The following is an 18,578-nucleotide window of genomic DNA, read 5'->3' as shown; positions in this document are numbered from 1 at the left end:
ATACAAGGTGCCACTCCGCATTCATATCATGAGTATTGACCTCCTGTCACAGAATATGGATCATAAATGAAGGTGCAGGTAGCTTTTAGATATGCTCAAAGGCTGAAATACTGAGTTAAGTTGCTTCAGGAGTTCTTTGAAAGGGACAGAGAGGGGCATGAATCCTCAAATACTTGATTCATGATCAGAAAAATAAATTATTCTATTTAGAGCTTTTATAAAAGTGAACAAAAGTGTCTTTAATTTAACAAGATCCTAGGTTAGGCTAAATTTAATATGCATGGCTTTTAAACATTTTATTGATGCTCAGGAGAAACAAAGAGAAAAACTTCATATAGTTTTATATTAAGGTAATGAAAAACTAGATAATACAGAGTAATCATTTTAAGGATAGCTCTAAATACAAACATGATGCCAAAATTTGGCATGTGAGGTTTTAACAACATTCACTTTGCCGCCCTCATTTTAATGAAAAAAATTGTAGGTCATTTGTGTCTAATTTGTATAAAATTTGAAGTTTTAAGATTATCAGGTATAAAAGTAACAGTTAATTTAGAACAATACAATTTTTATAATCAAAATTTCAACAGGACAGAATTATAATTTAATGAATGTAAGAATGAGTGGGAGTCAATATGTGCATATTATGAAACCAAAATAAGTGGTTTCGTTCTGCTTCTAGTACTCCTCCAATGACCGTAGTCAGCATATATCACAAATATAGTTATAGGAATCCAAAATTATGGATTCAACATTTAAAATGCTGTTTTTAATGCAGATTCATAATACATAATGCAGCCTATTAAAACACTACATTTAGATAACATGCTAAATTTGGTTAAAGATCTAATTTTCTTTTTTCTAACTTTCAATATGGTACTTTGAAATACACATACACACACGTATATAGACATGTATATTCTATATGCCTCAATCACAAAGAATAATTGCCTTTCAATCTTAAAGACAAGTGTATTGTTAAAATGTATATATATATACCTCTGCGATCCAACTGCATTCTCATAGACACTTTATAAATGTAAAAATGGTCTATCACAGTCCTATGCATTTTGTATTGTAAATAAGGGCTATTGTATCAGTGATGGTGACTGCCGTCTGGGTAATAAAGTATATTTACCCTCATCTGCATAACAGTGAGTCTCCTGGACCTCTGATGGATTTTTCATATGTGGTTTGGGTTTTACAAAAACTGACATGAGAGGCTAGATAACTTTGCCCTTCACCTACCATCACTCTGTCTCTTTCTACCCTTGCACATATGTGTACCAGCCACACACAGAGTACATACACAGACACACAAATGTTTTCAAAATGAAAAAAATGTCTAACAATACTGCATAGGACATCAAAATGGTAATACAATCAGCATCTTTGTATGTTATTCCCATTACAAAGGAGCGTCTCCCTCCTCCCCCAATCTCCTTCATAGAACAGTTAAATTTCTCTTAAAGAAAGGGAAAAATGGATGCTTAGAAACATGGTGTTTTTAATCCGATCTAGCCCTCTGGCATACCCTAGAGGTGGTGTATCTGTGTATGTGTGTGTGTGTGTGTGTGTATGTTTATGTAAAAATCACATTATATACAATACAATTTTTACAGAAAGCCTGGCAGCTACAAATAAGAGGTAGAACTACTCAAAACTATGTTTCCTGCTGCAGGAAAAAATTCATTTTCTTTACAGTAATTAAAAAAAAGTTTAAAAAATAAGTTGCAGGTTAGGCCCCATAATTTAAACAACAAAATCTAGGAAGAAAAATAGTCTTCAATGTACTCAACAGATAAGTTCATTAAAGGGTTAAAAAAAGTTGCATAGGAAAAAACGGACATTCCAGCACTTGCTACAATGATGGCAATAGTTTCTCTAGTGGGAGTAAAGTACCTTTAGTTTTTCTTCTTTTGATAACTCTTAAGAGATTAGTGTTTATAAGCAAGAGCAAGTTAGAAGAGCAGCACTTTTTCCAGTCCTGGAGAGTGCTATAAGCGAGAAGGGACTGTCTGGAGGTCAAGGTTTGTTTAACCAGACAGAAAGACAAGCCAGTAAGCACAGCTCCAAAGCTCAAGGGGGAAGTTCCTTCAATATTTTAATAAAAGGTGTTATAAAATCCTTAATACTTTTGCCCTCTGCTTAATAAAGGAAAAGGACAGGGTCTGTGTGTGTCTTGAATGACAGAGGAATTTGGTTGTCAGAGGACACATTTGAAAGTATAAGAACAAACAGGGGATTCTTCAGATGTTGTTTTTAAGGAACGGTGCACTACTGTCTTGATTTTACCTATGCAAGAGAGAAGCAGAGAGAGCACTGTATTGTTTGGCCAGTGACCAAAAACCAAAACAAAACAAAAATTAAAAAAACAATTAGACAAAAAACAAGAACATAAACAACAAAAACTGTCAGTTGTAAGAAAGACAAACAGGTTACAATATAGTTTCTGTTCCCTTGCTCCTCCAGAAATAATCATTGTCTTCAGGCTCAAGTTCTATTCTAATTTGAGGCACAACTTTTACTGGAGTTCTAGAAGGACTAGAGAAAAAGAAAAAAGAAAAAAAAAAAGTAAGTAACTCAGAATTCCTTTACCGTCCGTCAAATGTTTATGCATTGTGCAGAAGTCAAATGGGTTCTTCTTTGTTCTCTTTAAATACTTACTTCCTCCTTCTGTATTAAAAACAAACATTTTTTAAATGGGATGAAGTTACCAAATAGAGTTAAGAAATTCAAGTAAAAATTTCATAAGCTCTCACACCTAGATTAGAAAAAAAAACAATCAAGGAAGAGGACTTCCAGGTGGGTGACACTGTCAGAAGTTGAAGGACAAAAAGACTGACATGAAGAAAATATTCAGAGATTTCACGATTTTGAAAATCAAGGAGGATCTGAAATCTCTAGAGTTGTGTTAAGAGGGAAGAAAACTATTGGAGAAGAGCCACCAGGAAATGCCAGCTACCCTTAAAACAGAGATGATGCTGATATGACAAGAGCTAACATTGATCCTGGGCTTTACCTTAATGATACTGAAAGATTCCATTATTTCTAAGAGTAAGTCGAGTAGGTCTCTTAGAATGTTTTCTACAAGTAAAAGCTGGGATGAGGTCTGGTGACTAGACAATTTATTTAAGAGAAATTGTAGAGGACGGAGAACGGGGCGTTCTGCCGATAACCCGCCATTGGTTCCATTTCTGTGGGGCGATCATCCCACAGAATAACATAAAATACTGGGCTGTCCTTTACCTTGGTATACCGAGTGACTGAAGGAAAGGAATTTTATCAGCATGATGTGTGGCGTTCAAGGAATGTTGGTGATTTTTCCCCTAAAAAAGAAAAAAAATTTTTCAAATCATAAATACTAGTCATTGGTAAAGTATAACATTAGAATGAAAAATTTTTCAATCTTCACAAAAATGGATGTATCTTTCACAACTGGAAAGAGTAAGAAAGACAAGTTTAGATGATTTCAATAAACACAGTATCAAGCTAAGAATCTAAGTAGTGTGATGAAGTCAAAATCACTCAGTCTCTTTTATTCTAGGTTTTCTAGAATGGGCCAATGTTGTTCTTTGCAGCGAGGGGGCAGGGTAAATCACTTCTAGAGGGTGATAGCGCCTACTTAATGTCTAAGCCTTGTCCTTGGATTTCCTGCCATCTTTAGCATTCATAATTTTGTCCTGCTGTTATTCATGCAGGTAAAAAAAAGAAGATTTTGAGAAACTTACTTATACTGCAACTCTACTAGCAATTTTGTTCTTTCATGGATTAATATGATACTGGAAAAGATTTTAGAATGATCATCGGTATTTGCTTAAGTAAATTTCTAATATCATATCCACTACTTTCAATGTATCCTTTTAAAGCGTTTTTGAGAAAATGAAGAACATCTAGCACTAAATAACCAACTTGCCACAGACTTTTTCCAGGAGCCTCAAATTCTAGCTGATGATTTTTTTTTTCAATCAGCCTTTAAGTTGTACTTAGAAGAGCTGTGCTAGGTTATGATGCCAACAGAAGACATCCTTTCATAGTCTCTTTTTGCTATTTAATGCTCTAGAAATGAAAAATGAAACCAGACAATGGTTTGGGGAGCTTGAACTTACAAAGAAAATATTCAACTAAAGCCTGTTGATAGGATTGAGAAGAAAGTAGCCTCATCACAAGTTACAGGCTACAGACTGGACGCCAAAGTTGAGATTGCCCTAATTCTCTTTTCTTTAAACCAGCCTCCAAGATGGCCCCCAATGCACCCTGCCTTCTGGTATTCATGTCCTTATATAATTTCTCCTCACACTGTACCAGGGTTGGTTTGTGTGACCAACAGAATATGGCAGAGGAGATGGTATATGACTCCTGAGATTTGATTATAAAAGACTGCAGTTTCTGTCTTGGTTTCTTCTCTGTTATCACTAGCAGCCATGTCATGGGCAGCCCTAACAGATGCCCATGAGCCAAGGAACTAAAATCTCCTGCCAACTGCCTTGTGCTTGAGCTGGGAAGCAGATCCCCAGTTTCAGTCAGTCTTCAGACTCAGCACCAGCTAAGAGCTTGACTGCAATCTCACGAGAGCCCTTGAGCCAGAATCAACCCAAATCAGCAGCTCCTAAATTCCTGAACATCAGGAACGGTGGGAGGAGATACAGGTTTGTTGTTTTAAGCTGCTGAGTTTTGTGGTAACTTGTTACACACCAATAGATAACTAAAATACCCATTTTTTTCATAAATAGTCATTCATTTCAAACTTTTCTTGGTAACTTCTTATTGAAGTTGAAGTAGCACTATCAAACAGAAATAAAAGTACTTCAACTGTCTTTTCCTGTAACAAATCAGTATACTTTGAAGTGCATGTGGATCTAAAAGAATGTTTTCTTCAAATAAGAACTCAAAGTAAAGTAGTTTGGAGGCACTTGCTGCTTGCTATTGGTAAAGCTTGAGATATTCACTAATGTTACCACAGAGGTTTTCACCCTTTTCAAATGGCCTGTTAACTCAATTACAAAAGCAAAGATGACAGGTCAAAAACCATTATACTTTAGCCACCAGGCTACTACCCCAGAAAGACCAGCGCAGTTACAAAGATAATTTTGAAACAGCAGAAAGGGAATGAAGAAATTAGGAAGAAAATGCAAATATCTTATAAGCTATACCCAAAGAGTGGTTGTTAATATTTTATGATTGCCAATTTAATTGAAAATAACAATTATTCCAAATTCTCAGTATTAACAATTGATTCATTGATCTTTGAGAGACCCATTATGCAATTTCTCTTTTGAGATGATTTGGTCATTGGTGGAAGCCTAAGGAAGACAAACAGTAACAGACAGTGATGTAGTACTAGAAGCTGCCATTCTACATACCAGCAGAAAAAAGGGAAATCAATTAAAAACATGGTTATGAATTTAGCAATTCAAAGAAAACGGCGATAACTTGGATCAGAGAAAAGATGACCAAATAAAAACTTAAATGGTTATGGATAAAAGAAAAAGGTAAGGAGTGAAGGTCAAGGAATGTAAAAATGAAGTTTCATAATAATCAATGTAAATCTTCACATAGAAAAAAAAAGAAAGAAAACAGAGGAAAAGTTAATGAAGATGACAGTCCTAAAGTTTTTTCTCTGTAAGTGCAAATCATATTCAAGCTGGCATGCAAGAGGTTAGTTCTACTCACTGTCGGAAGGTTTGCTATCACTTAGGAAAGGTTGCTGTTCCATGATGTCCATTGGAATTTTAATACTTGGAACTTTTTCTGAGTATGGGCAGTCAGACTGTGAAAGAAATTTATAACAGTTTTTAGAAAGCTTTTACTATACAGACCTCCCTACCTCCCAGTACTGATTAAACCTACCATATTGTCATTTACATTGTACTAAGGAGAACAGCCTTAGATATAATCACTTCTCCTTTGCTGACTTTTCAAATTTTATGGCATCTTCCCCTCACATTTGTTTTCTTCTCTTCTGAGTTAAGGAGATTAAGTCAATTAAAACTAGAACCACACCAAATTGAGATCATTACAAATTAAACAATTGTAAAGCTTTCCATAAGCTGGATTTGCAATCAAATATTTATGGGTTAGTTGTATGTGTGTGTGAAGGAAATAATCTCAAACGTGAAAGACTGTAATTTAGGAGACTTCCTAAACTATAATATGGTCTTGAAATTTTTGTTTCATTTATGCTTTCTGATTCCACCTCCAGGAACATGATGACTTATCTTTCCTTCCAAGACAGGTAAGAAGACTTCTTCTAATATCCACTCACAAGGGGTCATTTACATAGACTTGAAAATAAACCATCTCCCTTACTCTAATATTCCATCAGAACTATTCTGTAGTTTAAGGCTCATCTCAATTTGCTCACACCAAATATATTTGGAAACTTAGCAAAACATGAGAAAATAAAGTCAAAAGGAAGGTGCCTATGATGGCCAGATAGGCAGAGAAGAATCATAGCCAAAATAAAATGATAAAACCAGGCAGCTAATCATGAAGCTTCTTAAAGAAGAGACCACCTAAGCCAAAACTGTAACATATGTCCACAGGATTATCACTTTACTGTTTTTAGAATTCATTATATTGAATCTATGTCTATGCCTAGACTCAAAAGATGGAATTCATCTCTTAACTGAAAGTACCAAGGAGATGATGACCTTTAGCTGAAAGGGAAAAAATAGGAACTAGGGGTGAAAGGAAGTAAGAAAAAAATGAATCTTAACATAAAGCTACTATGCACATTGAAAATTTCTTTATGATGAATCTAAAGAGGGTAATGAGCCACAATATTCTTTTCAAAGATTAAGATATTGCACTTCACTTGAAAAAAAAATGAAGATGCCATGTGCCCCTACCTTTGTAAGAATGTCAAGGACAAGTTTTATTACAGCATTTCAAAGTTTCCCCCAATAATAGCATTTATAGATGAACAGGTTGGCAGCCAACCCTTAATCATAGCCTACTGGGCGGGTTCAAAAATGACTGAGCAGCTCAAAATATTGGCAAGCCATATTTTTCACTAATTCTGCTCACAAATATTAGAGTTGGAAAAAAAAAAAAAGAAAAAAGAAAAAAAAAATATTAGAGTTGGAACTCCCATGCCCTTGTGTGGCTCCCTACATCCATGGATCCCACACCACACAATGACCAGGTGAACATCACAACAGCTACATTTCAAATGGAGAACCCCAAATAATGGCCTCAACACAGAGATACACATATACACTCTATTACACAGATACACTCTGGCTGGATTCACTGTCTAGGATAAATATATAAGCTTGTTTGTTTGTTTGTTTTGGTGGGGTTGGGGGAAGAAGAGAAAGAGGAAAAGAAAAAAACAAGTATCACACATTATCTTCAAGAAATCTGTTGGAGATATGGATTCAAAATGATAAATATTATTAATATAAGAATAGCATTATTTAAATAAAATATGATTTGTTGAAAATCAAATCTAAGACTTAGAAGACCTTCTCAGGAGCTCATTTGATCCAACTTCTGACACTAGAGAGCACTAAATTGAAAACTTTCTTAAAAGTGGATATTTTATTACTATTTTTTTCTTAAAAGCCATTAGAGAAGAGGATTCTATAATATTATTTCATACATTTGTAATGTATAGTGAATTTTAAGTTTGATGTCCATGTACATAAACTGAGGTACTTGTTTTGAAAATTCAAGATGAAATACTGCTTTGGGCTTCCCTGGTGGCGCAGTGGTTGAGAGTCCGCCTGCCGATGCAGGGGACACGGGTTCGTGCCCCGGTCCGGGAAGATCCCACGTGCCGCGGAGCGGCTGGGCCCATGAGCCATGGCCGCTGAGCCTGCGCATCCGGAGCCTGTGCTCCGCAACGGGAGAGGCCACAACAGTGAGAGGCCCGCGTACCACACACACACAAAAAATACTGCTTTAATTACCTCAGTATTTCAGGCAGGTTTTTTTTTTTTTTTTGTCTAGAGTAGCCTAGAAATTTATTTTAAATTTTGAATTCTATTCAATGTGTAAACGCATTATTCTTTTTAATACTGCATCTTAATCTGTTCTGCAGTTTAAGCACATTCTCTCTTTTTCTGTCATCATTGGAAACAGAAAATCTATATACATGTTCTCATTGAAGATGGATGGTGACAGTCACAAAAGCTCCCTCAGACTCTTTTTCTCTTTAGCTAAATGTGCCTCATATATTTAGCCTTTTCTTATTGGATCAATTTATCTGAAATCCAATTTTGTCTGTTGCCTTCCTTCACTGTACTGTTTCCAAGTTCTCCAAAAATAATCCAATCAGACAGCCTGACCAATCGAAAATAACCAGACAGGCCTGGATGAGAGTTTTGCCTTTGCCAATATGTGTACACTTAGAAAAATGACTTAACATTTCTCAGTCTAAATTTCCCCGTCTGTAAAATAGGAACAAAAATATACTATAAAGAGCTGCTTTAGCAATTAAGAACAAAGTATGCCTGATCCATCAAAATGATCAAGTACAGAGCAGACACCAAAAATTAACTAGACTCCCATGTTAGAATGAGATACTGGGGATTCCACTAGAATGGGGATACTGCACTGTGTATAATCTAGAACCTACAAATCTTCATATAGAAGGTGTCATTTTGGCTGTCCTTTCAAAAGGCTACTGAGATAAGCTATTGGGGTGTTTATGTGTGTGTGTGTGTGTGTGTGTGTGTGTGTGTGTGTGTGTGTGTGTGTGTGTGTGTTAAAGAAAAGGAAATCCCAGATTTTCTCTTAGCACTGATCACAGACCCCTACTGAAACACCAAGATTTCTGTGAAATGGCTTCCTAAAAAGTGGACATTTTATTTCTCAACTTAGTTATATGATTGCAAGAGGATCACCTAAATTATGACACTGACTGCTACAATTATGTAGAAAGACCCCAAATTCCAATTTCCGTTCCTTTTTATTGAAAGGTTACAGAGAAGTGATCTCAAATCATGTCAAATCCCAATGCAAGGATAAGTACAATAGCAGAGAACTTTGGTTGAGAGCCCACTCAAATAGATACACAGATCACAGGAGGTGAGATCACCAGCATTTGCCCACATTAGGCTTAAAATTATGTAAAACTGAGTTATTATCTCAAATTTAAATCCTGGATTATCAATAATAAACCCAATACATTTTATAGCATTATGAAACAAGCTTCCTTTTTATGTACGAGATCAGAGATTGAAGTTTTTTATATATGGTGGGCTTTGTTTTTTTAGAAGTCATTATATCATTATCAGTGTATTCACAGTTACAGAAAGACTTCAGAAAATACTTTAAAAAAATAAAGAGACAAAATAAAGGGCAAAGGAAGGTGAAAAGTGACAAGTAGCACGACCAGGTAAACATCCTTGAAATTCAGTCATACATCGCACACAAGGGTTAAAAAAATACCATTTTCACATTTGTTTAACTAACTTTGGAATTTTACTTCGGAATTTTAGAAAGCTCCTTACATCATCATTGTCACTGTCCAGACTTCCCTTCTTCTTTTTCTTTTTCTTCTCATCCTCCTTCTTTTTCTTATCCTTTTCTGGAATGACATCATCGAGGAAGCTGAGGTCATGCTGGGAGAAGAGGTAGTCCATGCCTTTTCTGACAGCTACAAGTGCCAAGATCTGGAAGAATAAATATAAAAAGTAGGAAAGAACCCATGTCAGAGAAGTCAGAGTGAGTATTAATACTGCCCTAACAAAGTCACTAGAAACCTATTTTGTACAAGTCTAGAGTATGACAGAACTCATCTTGTTTATATGGACTTATATTATGTAGACCATAAACATCTGCTTCATGGAGAAAGTTGGTTCATAGAAGTCTTACTTTAACTCACTGTATTTTGTTCACTGTACTCTATGATCCCTTCATTTGGAATTTCCGTATGAAAAGATTATTTTTTAAACCATTTTCTTCCATGTCAGATTTTTAATAAAATAACTAGAAGTTTCAAGGGAAAAAACAGCCTGTGTATGATTTCTAATTATTCAAAATTAAAACATTACACAGGTTTTTGAAAGTCAAGAAAATCTGTACAACGCATAGTACACTGAGACATCTTCAAAGTATTAATAATGAGGTAGTATTTGAGTTTGCACAGACTATTTAATCTGCTGGGGCAACTTCAATCACCACCATTAACTGAATACTTATCTTGAGTCAGATGCTGTGCTAAACTCTTAGACAATATTTTCTCATTTATTCCCACAACAAATCTGAAAGGTAGATGTTAGTATCTATCCAACAGCAGAGGAAACTAAAGCTTAGTGACATAAGTAAGTTATCCAAGATCACAAAGCCAGATAAAGGAAGAATACAAAGGGTCCCAGTTTTCTAACTCTAACCCCAGTATTCTTGAACTCTGTATCTTTGCTTTTATGAATTGCTCTTGAAGGTATCTTAAAGATGTCTTTGCTCAACAGTAAAATTAGTACGCAGTAGGACTCAGAAGTCCTGGCCCTGCCTCAAATGAACAGTTGTCTTTATCCATATTATGCTCTATGCCAGCCTCTTCATCTCTTAGAGAAATTAATAACATCTAACCTATTGATATTACATGATTTTTTTATGATCAAATAAAAGCTCTGAAAGATGAAAAATACTTTATAGAGGTAAAATATTTTTTATTATTATTTAGCACAAGCAATAAGTGATTTACTGGATATATTTCAAATTTATCCAGGTCTAACTTTGTTTTTCCTGGCTTTAGCAAAACTAATACATGGGTAGATTATATTAATAGGCAGATGGAAGTCTTTTCTCATACTCAGTGTGTTTTCCAATAAGTTAATAGAGTTCTTTTTCAAAAGCAGAACATAAGGGATCATCAAGAGTAAAAATCTGATTCCACAAATACTGTTAATATTTGACACCATTTTTTTCTGCTTTCCTGGAGGAAAAAACAATTACAATCAACCAGTATACATAAAATAAAATAATAATTCTGGATAAGAGTAAGAAAATTTTTGTAAAAAAAAAAATATGATTTGTATATTAAAGTTCTATTTCCAAAGCTACAGGGGAGACAGAGCCAGACCTGAGGTTGGCTTTGTGACTTGTTTCAAGCATATGCATGTGCATTTTCTTGCAACAAATGTAAGGCTACAGTAAAAATTCAATGATTAGTCAAAAAATAAAGTCTTAATTAAAAAGAAAAATAAATAAAAATAAGCCACCATAGCATTATTTCACCCACACAAATTCAATGATGAAGCCAAATACAAAGTCATTGTTTCCTTTTGCCCTTCTTTCACTTGTGATTCAGAGTGGAATGTTAGTTGTTTCACTTTCTTTCTCATCGTAACATGGCAAGGAGAGAGAGCCCAGACTTATCCTTAAACTTAGCATGATACAAAGGAGAAGAACTGCAAAAAATTAAGCTTCTCTCTCCATTTCTTCTATTCACTGGATGATGTCTCATAAGTTGCCAAACTGGTGCTCTATTATTTGGCCTGAAATGTGCTGTACTCTGTTATTTAGACAAATTCCAATGTACAGCAGTATTTTAAAAATAACTAACGTTATGTGCACTTGTGTCTACCATGTGTCAGGCATTGTGCTATATACTTTATATTCATTATTGATGCTCAGAATGAAAACAAAGATGCCGCTCTCATTTTACTGATGAGTTGATGGGAGCTCAGGGAAGTTCACTGATCAGCACAAACCAGAGCCAGTATCTGAACTCAGCTGTCTGACTCCAAGGTCAAGCCTAGATAAACCACAGACCTGGCAACCTTAAATTACAACCAATCAAACTGATTAGGTCAAAGCTGGAAAAAAACTGGAAGCCTCCATAAAAGACACACATGTCATCAATATTACAATAACCACATGATATTGGTGTGACCTCATGGGTAGGTTCAATTAAAACAATCCCTACCATGACTGGAAAAATGATAGCAGCCACAGTTGACTTGAGGATCCAGAGCAGGGCTAGACAGAGCACCTGCAGGAAAGTGAACAGGTGGACTCTGCGCAGGGGGACATGGCGCAGGTAGATAAAGTCAGGCTGATGCTTCAGGGGCATCAGAAGCAGCTTCAGACGATCCATGAACTGGGAGAAGAAAGGGCAAGAGAGGACAAGTACATTACTTCAAGAGCTGCAGCACCAAGTCATCTCTTTCTGTCTAACTAACCACTAGTGATTTATATTCTACAATTCAGGCAAGCGATGTCCTTGTTAGAGGACACTGGCCAGGGAGTGCAGAAATATAGTCTAACACAGTAAGATGTAGTATGAGTCTTCCAATTTATGTTACTACTTTGCAGGAATATTATGCAGCTATATGAGATAAAGTGGCCACCAAAGGATAAAGCTTCAAAGCCAAATATAAAATAAAGATGCTCATCTCCTATATTCTACTTGTATTGTCTGCATCTTAGGAGAGAAGATCTTGTGCCTATTATTCTAGTAATAATATGCTGAAGGGAGACATCAAACTCATGTATCTAACTGTGCCGCAGCTGTCTTATCTGAAAGGAAGAGGAGATGCTATGTATCATATATATTTCAATAATGTTTCAAGGATATAAAGGAACTATCTGACTTGAAAATGGGAATGCATTGGTATTTTCATAAATTCCACATTATTTATCTATGGCATAACTTAACTAATACATTTAGCAATGAATTAGCATTTCTTTTCAGAGAAAAGCCACATGAACATTGCAGTGAGTTTCACAGCGTCAACAACCAGATACCTGATCTAGGAGAGGCTATTACACTGTCATGTATAAACAGGTACTAAAATGACTACTGAGCACCTATGTGCCAGGTGCTGTGCTTCAAAGAATAACTGCTGAGTTTACATCAATGCTGATTATAAGGATGATATTTAAGTACCTATCATAGGAACTTTCAGATGTAAGATGCTCACTAAATAGCTGTTGAATTGAATAATTATGTAATAAGAACTCTGAAATAATATCTCTACTTTCTTGCTGGAGGGAAGAGAAAAATGTAAAAGTAAATAGACTATCACAATCTTCTCTGAAGTGATTTCCTATCTAAAGAGTTTTCTTTCTTCCTCCAGAGCTATTTTTGACTGGTAGAAGTATTCCCATTTATAAAGACTGGAGTAATAAAATTTTTTGCTAACTCAGATCTTGCCAAAAAGGTCTAAAAGAAGAAGAGTCAAGAGAAAAGTAAAGAGAAAAGGTGATAGGGCAACACCATGGCAGAATTTAAGAAATCCACTAGCTGTCCCTTCAGCAAGGGATTTTTTTCCCCATTGTTATGGAATCGCTGATTTTTTCCCCTTCTGTTTAACTTAATAAACATGTACTAAGCTCCAACCATCTATTACACACCTAGAACACATAAAATCAAACTTCTGATCTAGACTGACTTATTTAGGCCAAACAAAAATAAGAACTATTAATTTGGGGACCATATTTGTTTCATATTTTTCCATTTAAAGTAATAAAGAATATTTACAATGTCAGGTAAAAATATTTTTCCACATTTATACTTCCCCAAAATTTCACGGGCACAAATAAGTTCACATTCGTCTAGTCCCATCTATGAAAAACCACCTTGTATTTTGTAATAAATATCCAAATGGTGAAGAACTCTACTCAATGGACCTAAACAAGGAAAAATAAAATAGCCTTTTCTCTTTTTGAGGGTCTGGCCAGTTGCTCAGCTCCACCTGACTCTAAAATCAAATTAATCTAAATTCAATAAATAAAAGCAAGGACTATTACGAAGGGGTTTAAATAAATTCTTATGATGTTCACAGAACATGCAGTTTTTTCCCATTAAAATATCACTAAGTGCTAAATAAGGCTACAGTTAACAAGGTGCCAGAAAGCAGCAGCAGTACTTCCAGTTTCCTGGTGCCAATTAAATTAAACCTCAATTGAAAGACAAAGTCCCTTACAAAGTTTCCCCTAATGATTTTTTTTAAAAGAGGGCCAGTTTTATCCACGATGTGACAGCTGAAGTTTTTGACAAAAGTAGCACATTAACCACATTGACTTGATTCTTTTATTGGTGCAAAACTTTTGATCAATGATCTCAGCCATGCGAAAAGCACATCAAATAAGAATAGCCTGTTCTTAGTATAAGGTAAAGGCAAATGGATAAACAGTATCTCGAGCACACTGAAGGTTAGATTTCCATCAAAGGAAGGAAGGAAGGAAGGGAGGAAGGGAGGGAGGGAGGAAGGTCAGAGATAGCTCTCTCACCTTCCTAGCCAAATGGCTTCTAACAGCTTATTTTGAGAATGGGTATGTATGATAACATTTGTTAACACAAGCTAACTTTATTAATTAAATCAGAAACACAGGTGAATGGTGGAGAAAGTAAGAAATAAATGCATTTTAAAAACTCAGCAGTTAAGGATTAGCACTTTTCTTCAATGACCTATTATTGGACTGTTTTTAATACTACTAGAAAAATATGACTCTGCTCAGATTGCTGTGGAAAACTTACCTGCACACCATTAAGAGATGCTACCCCCATATACAGGAACACGCCATAGAGTACAGGCATGGGAATAAACTAGGATGGAAGAAAATTGGAGAAAGTTTAAAAACAATAATAATAAAAACAGTAAGAGAGAGCGATAGTTTAAATAAAGGCTAAATCTGAGACTAAAAGATAGGACTTAATAATACAGTGACCACTGATCAGTGTGCTTAACTCATCATTGATAAACGTCTAAACTCTTTGTACCAGAAAGCAACAAAGGAGGGTGAAGGAGACTCAATTTTCATTTGATTCTTGTTTGCATTTTTTTTAACAATTAGAATGCATGACCTTAAAAATAACTTTTTAATGGGAAAAGAAGTCTCTGTTATCCTTTCCCCTTAAGAGGAATGACCGTGTGAACTAAATGCTTGCATGGACTGTGAAGCAGAAAGAGAGGCAGAGGGTTGCCCCACTCCGGAGACCAAATTTCTTTCCCCATAGTCTGTTGACTTTTCTCTAAATAATTTTCACCAAATGATCTATCAGCTCGGTGTATAAATGCCTCTTTCAATTAAGTAAACATCAAACAACTGTCCCCTTTCTTCCTCTTAGGAATATTAAGAGGACTAATTAATGAGAACACTGCTTGAAAGGAGCATGGAGCATCTGGAAGCAATTAATTACACACACAGATTAATACACATCTTTTAAAATGGAATTAATATTTAAAATGGAATTAATACATTTCATGCATTAATTAGCAAGAGTCTTGAACAGTAATGTGAAGTGTTTTAACAATGGGAAGTTCCAAGATGATGTTCCTAAGTTTTGTCTATTCCTAGACCTTTGAAATGTCTCTAGTACTGTGGAAACCAAGCAAATCAGGGATGACTCTGTTTCTGGGAAGTCTTCTATCTGAACAACAATAAAAAAAATGGGTTCTCAAGCTTGGATTTTGAAAAGAAATTCAAGTTCAGGCGTTTTCAAAGCTCAAATACTAAAACCACAATCAATGAAGTCCAATCTTACCAAATCTGCACAAAGGAGACTACTGTAGCCAGAAAACAGTATAACTTTAGAGTAATTTTTAAAGAACTATCACATGTATTAAGAAATTGAAGCACAGTTTCTAACAGCCTTTCCTTGTGATCACCTCAAACAGTTCTGTATCTGAGACCCTTTGGCTACTACTAGAGAAACAGTAAATTCCAAAACGGGTCACAACTGCCTCTAATTGTTATTGGTTAGCTGTAAAAATTGTTCAACGTATATGGAATAAATATACTTCTTTATATAAAACACTGCATGCTTCTTCTAAAAAAGACTAACAATTTTAATATAATTAATTTGATCTTGAGCTCAGAAAAAAATAAATGATATTGAATGCTGAAGGTGGTGGGAGGGACAGTGTGAGCGGCAGGGAAGCCATGTGGGCTGTAATACCCAACAGTCACCACAAAGAGGTGAACACATTACATCCAAGCCACTTACGCTGGGACATGTGCCTTTACTTCCTTTAAGAATGTGCGTGTTTCCATTCCCTATGATGCCTCCATACAAATTTACCAAAAAAACACAATAGGAAACTAACAAAAAGACCCTTTTATAGTTTTGACTTATTTCTCAATTTTAAAAATATCTTCTATAGACAAGGCCACTTCTATTCCTCCTTAATATATGAAGATTTCTTATCATTTCACTTCTAATTTCTTGGGAAGAAATGAAAGGTGGAAGGGGAAAAAAGAAGTATAGAGTTCATGGGAAACTAGTTAGAAATCCTGCAGTAGTTATTTTTTAATTTGAGTGTTTTTCTGACTTGAAAGAAAGTAATCACATAGATGATCTTGGACCTTAGCCCAACCCCTCACCTAAGCTTAGTTAAGTATTTTCTCTAATGTAGTTCTAATGCCAGAGTGAAGGCAACTTGTGCCTTGGTGCCTAGGTCTGTTCTCTCTGAACGGATGATGACAGGTTATTTGCCAAACCAACCACAAAATAAAATCAGAAGGCAGCATTAACTCAGAATGGGGAATGGGTAGGAGAACAGACGTAGATATGATAATGTTTTAAAAAAATTATTCTTTGGTGAAAATAGTACATATAAAGGAGACTATTAATTTGATTTTTAGCCAATTTCAAAGTGATACAAATGTCTTATGAAATTCACCATTTTCTTTATGATAGTGTAGTGTCTCAATAAAAATCTTCCAGTTTGGAAATTCTGATGAAATTTAACAGAATTACTGGGTTAGAGGATACCTTTTATTGGATTTGATTCATGAGTCATGTTAGGAGGTCAACCCTTAAAAATTCATCACAATAGAATCATTCATCACAATAGAAATTTCCCAAAGGAAGGAAAAGAAGACTGTGTTTTAAAAAGGTAGGATCCTACTTTAAGTTAAACTAGTATAATATACAGAGTAATAGTAGGTAGACATTTTTATAAAGCAAGACAGGAGAAATTAAAATATAAAAAACACAGGGTAGGGCTTCCCTGGTGGCGCAGTGGTTGAGAGTCCGCCTGCCGATGCAGGGGACACGGGTTCGTGCCCCGGTCCGGGAAGATCCCACATGCCGCGGAGCGGCTGAACCCGTGAGCCATGGCCATTGAGCCTGCGTGTCCAGAGCCTGTGCTCCGCAACAGGAGAGGCCACAACAGTGAGAGGCCCGCATACCGCAAAAAAAGAAAAAAAAACAAAACAGGGTATACTAGGTTCATAGGCATACCAAGAAGTGCCAAATGATAAAATTATGCAAAAAATTATATAAATAATCAATCATACCCAGAAAGCCAAAAAGCATAATTGTAAATAAATATAACAATGCTTTTAATAAAAATTAAAAATGAAAAAATTAAGTGCTTGATCCTATAACCAGGCAGAATAGTGAAACTGAGATGAGATCAATATTTAACATATTCAGACTATGTTACCAAATTTTTCAAATTCTGGTGACTTAACCCTCCCTTTGATTTTCTGATGGTGTTATTCTCAAAAAAAATATGTAAAAAGGGTAAATTTAATAAAAAAGAGAGGGTGTAGCATCCACAGCACAGAATTCAGTATAAGAGTGAGGTCTCCCAGCAGAATCATAGTCAGCGTGTGGGTGTGTGTGTATAAAACCCAGAATGAGGTCCTGATAAGATCGTGGGCATAAAAGTTAGACAGACCTGGGTTCCAATTCTGGCACTACTGATTGTGCAACCCAGAGAAAACGATCAACTTCCCCTATCCTCAGTATTCTCATCCATATAGTGCTTATGATAAAGATTACATAGAACAAACATTTAGTTCAGTGCCTGGCTCATAATAGATACTTTATAAATGTGGCACTGATGTCATTACCATCAGAACTTTTAGTAATAAGTCAAGAAGCCTACAAGTGCAAAGCACCACTTTCTTTGGCCCCTCTGTGGTGGGTTTGGGTGGCAGGAGTTTAGGACAGAAGGATGGCTACAGAGGTCAAACTTGAAGGCTTGGTTTTATCTAGGCTCTACAATATTGCTTTTTCAACTATAACAACTGTCTTCAGGAATATGTTATTAAAATAATATCCTAATACCCTTAAGCCTTAAAAATCAATGTAAGGAAGCTTCTGACTTGCAATCTGGTCCCTAGTCACAAGAAACTGTGGAGTGAGCTATGATGAGCAGTTTGTAAAAATGCCATCCTTCTCACTACATAAGAGAATCAGAAATCAGACCAGAGAAGCTGGGGAAGATCATCTCATGAGAAATGAAAATGAATAAGTTCTTAGAGGGCAACTACTGTTTTATTTAAAAAAGGTGGTAAACCATGATGGATACGAGATCAGGCTTTGGAGTCAGAACTTCCTGAGTTCAAATCTTGGCTCTACCATTTAAGAACTTTGTGACCCAGCAAGTTACTCATAATTTTTCTTATCTATAAAGTGGATTCAATCATAAGTAAGTATACTTTTTGGAGGTGTGACTGGAGAACTAAATATAAAAAACCTGTGCAGAGCCCTTAGTCCAAGGCCAAGCTCAATATATGGAAGCTTCTATTACAATCAACTTCAACAATATCAGCAGCAGCAGCATCTTCATTATCATTTCTCCTTGTTTTTCTGTTACTGAACAGAGTGTACGGCATACAGCAGGAGCTCAACAAATGTTGTCAAATACAAATTAAACACTATC

The 18,578-nt window shown here is 35.6% G+C and overlaps 1 protein-coding gene across 7 annotated transcripts in view; it reads right to left on the bottom strand.

The window, feature by feature from the left end:
* Window positions 1–1,404: 1,404 nt before the first annotated feature.
* The window catches only part of SLC4A4 (solute carrier family 4 member 4), a 350,238-nt gene continuing 333,064 nt past the window's right edge, over window positions 1,405–18,578 (bottom strand). For 5 of the 7 annotated variants that reach the window (XM_082838378.1, XM_082838376.1, XM_082838377.1 and 2 more), the window contains 6 exons: window positions 14,438–14,506; window positions 11,882–12,055; window positions 9,462–9,623; window positions 5,674–5,770; window positions 3,250–3,329; window positions 2,438–2,544 (listed from right to left, as the gene is read on the bottom strand). In XM_082838378.1, coding sequence (XP_082694504.1) covers window positions 3,286–3,329; window positions 5,674–5,770; window positions 9,462–9,623; window positions 11,882–12,055; window positions 14,438–14,506 — 546 coding nt within the window. In that variant the 3' untranslated portion in view covers window positions 2,438–2,544; window positions 3,250–3,285. Of the gene's footprint in view, window positions 2,545–3,249; window positions 3,330–5,673; window positions 5,771–9,461; window positions 9,624–11,881; window positions 12,056–14,437; window positions 14,507–18,578 lie in introns of all 7 variants that reach the window. The other 2 variants (XM_082838380.1, XM_082838379.1) reach the window with 1 other exon arrangement.

Source organism: Leucopleurus acutus (genome assembly GCF_964270905.1).
Source record: "Leucopleurus acutus genome assembly, chromosome: 4".
Lineage (NCBI taxonomy): Eukaryota > Metazoa > Chordata > Mammalia > Artiodactyla > Delphinidae > Leucopleurus > Leucopleurus acutus.
Note: the sequence above shows the minus strand (reverse complement) of the source record. Positions and strands in the feature narration are given on the sequence as shown.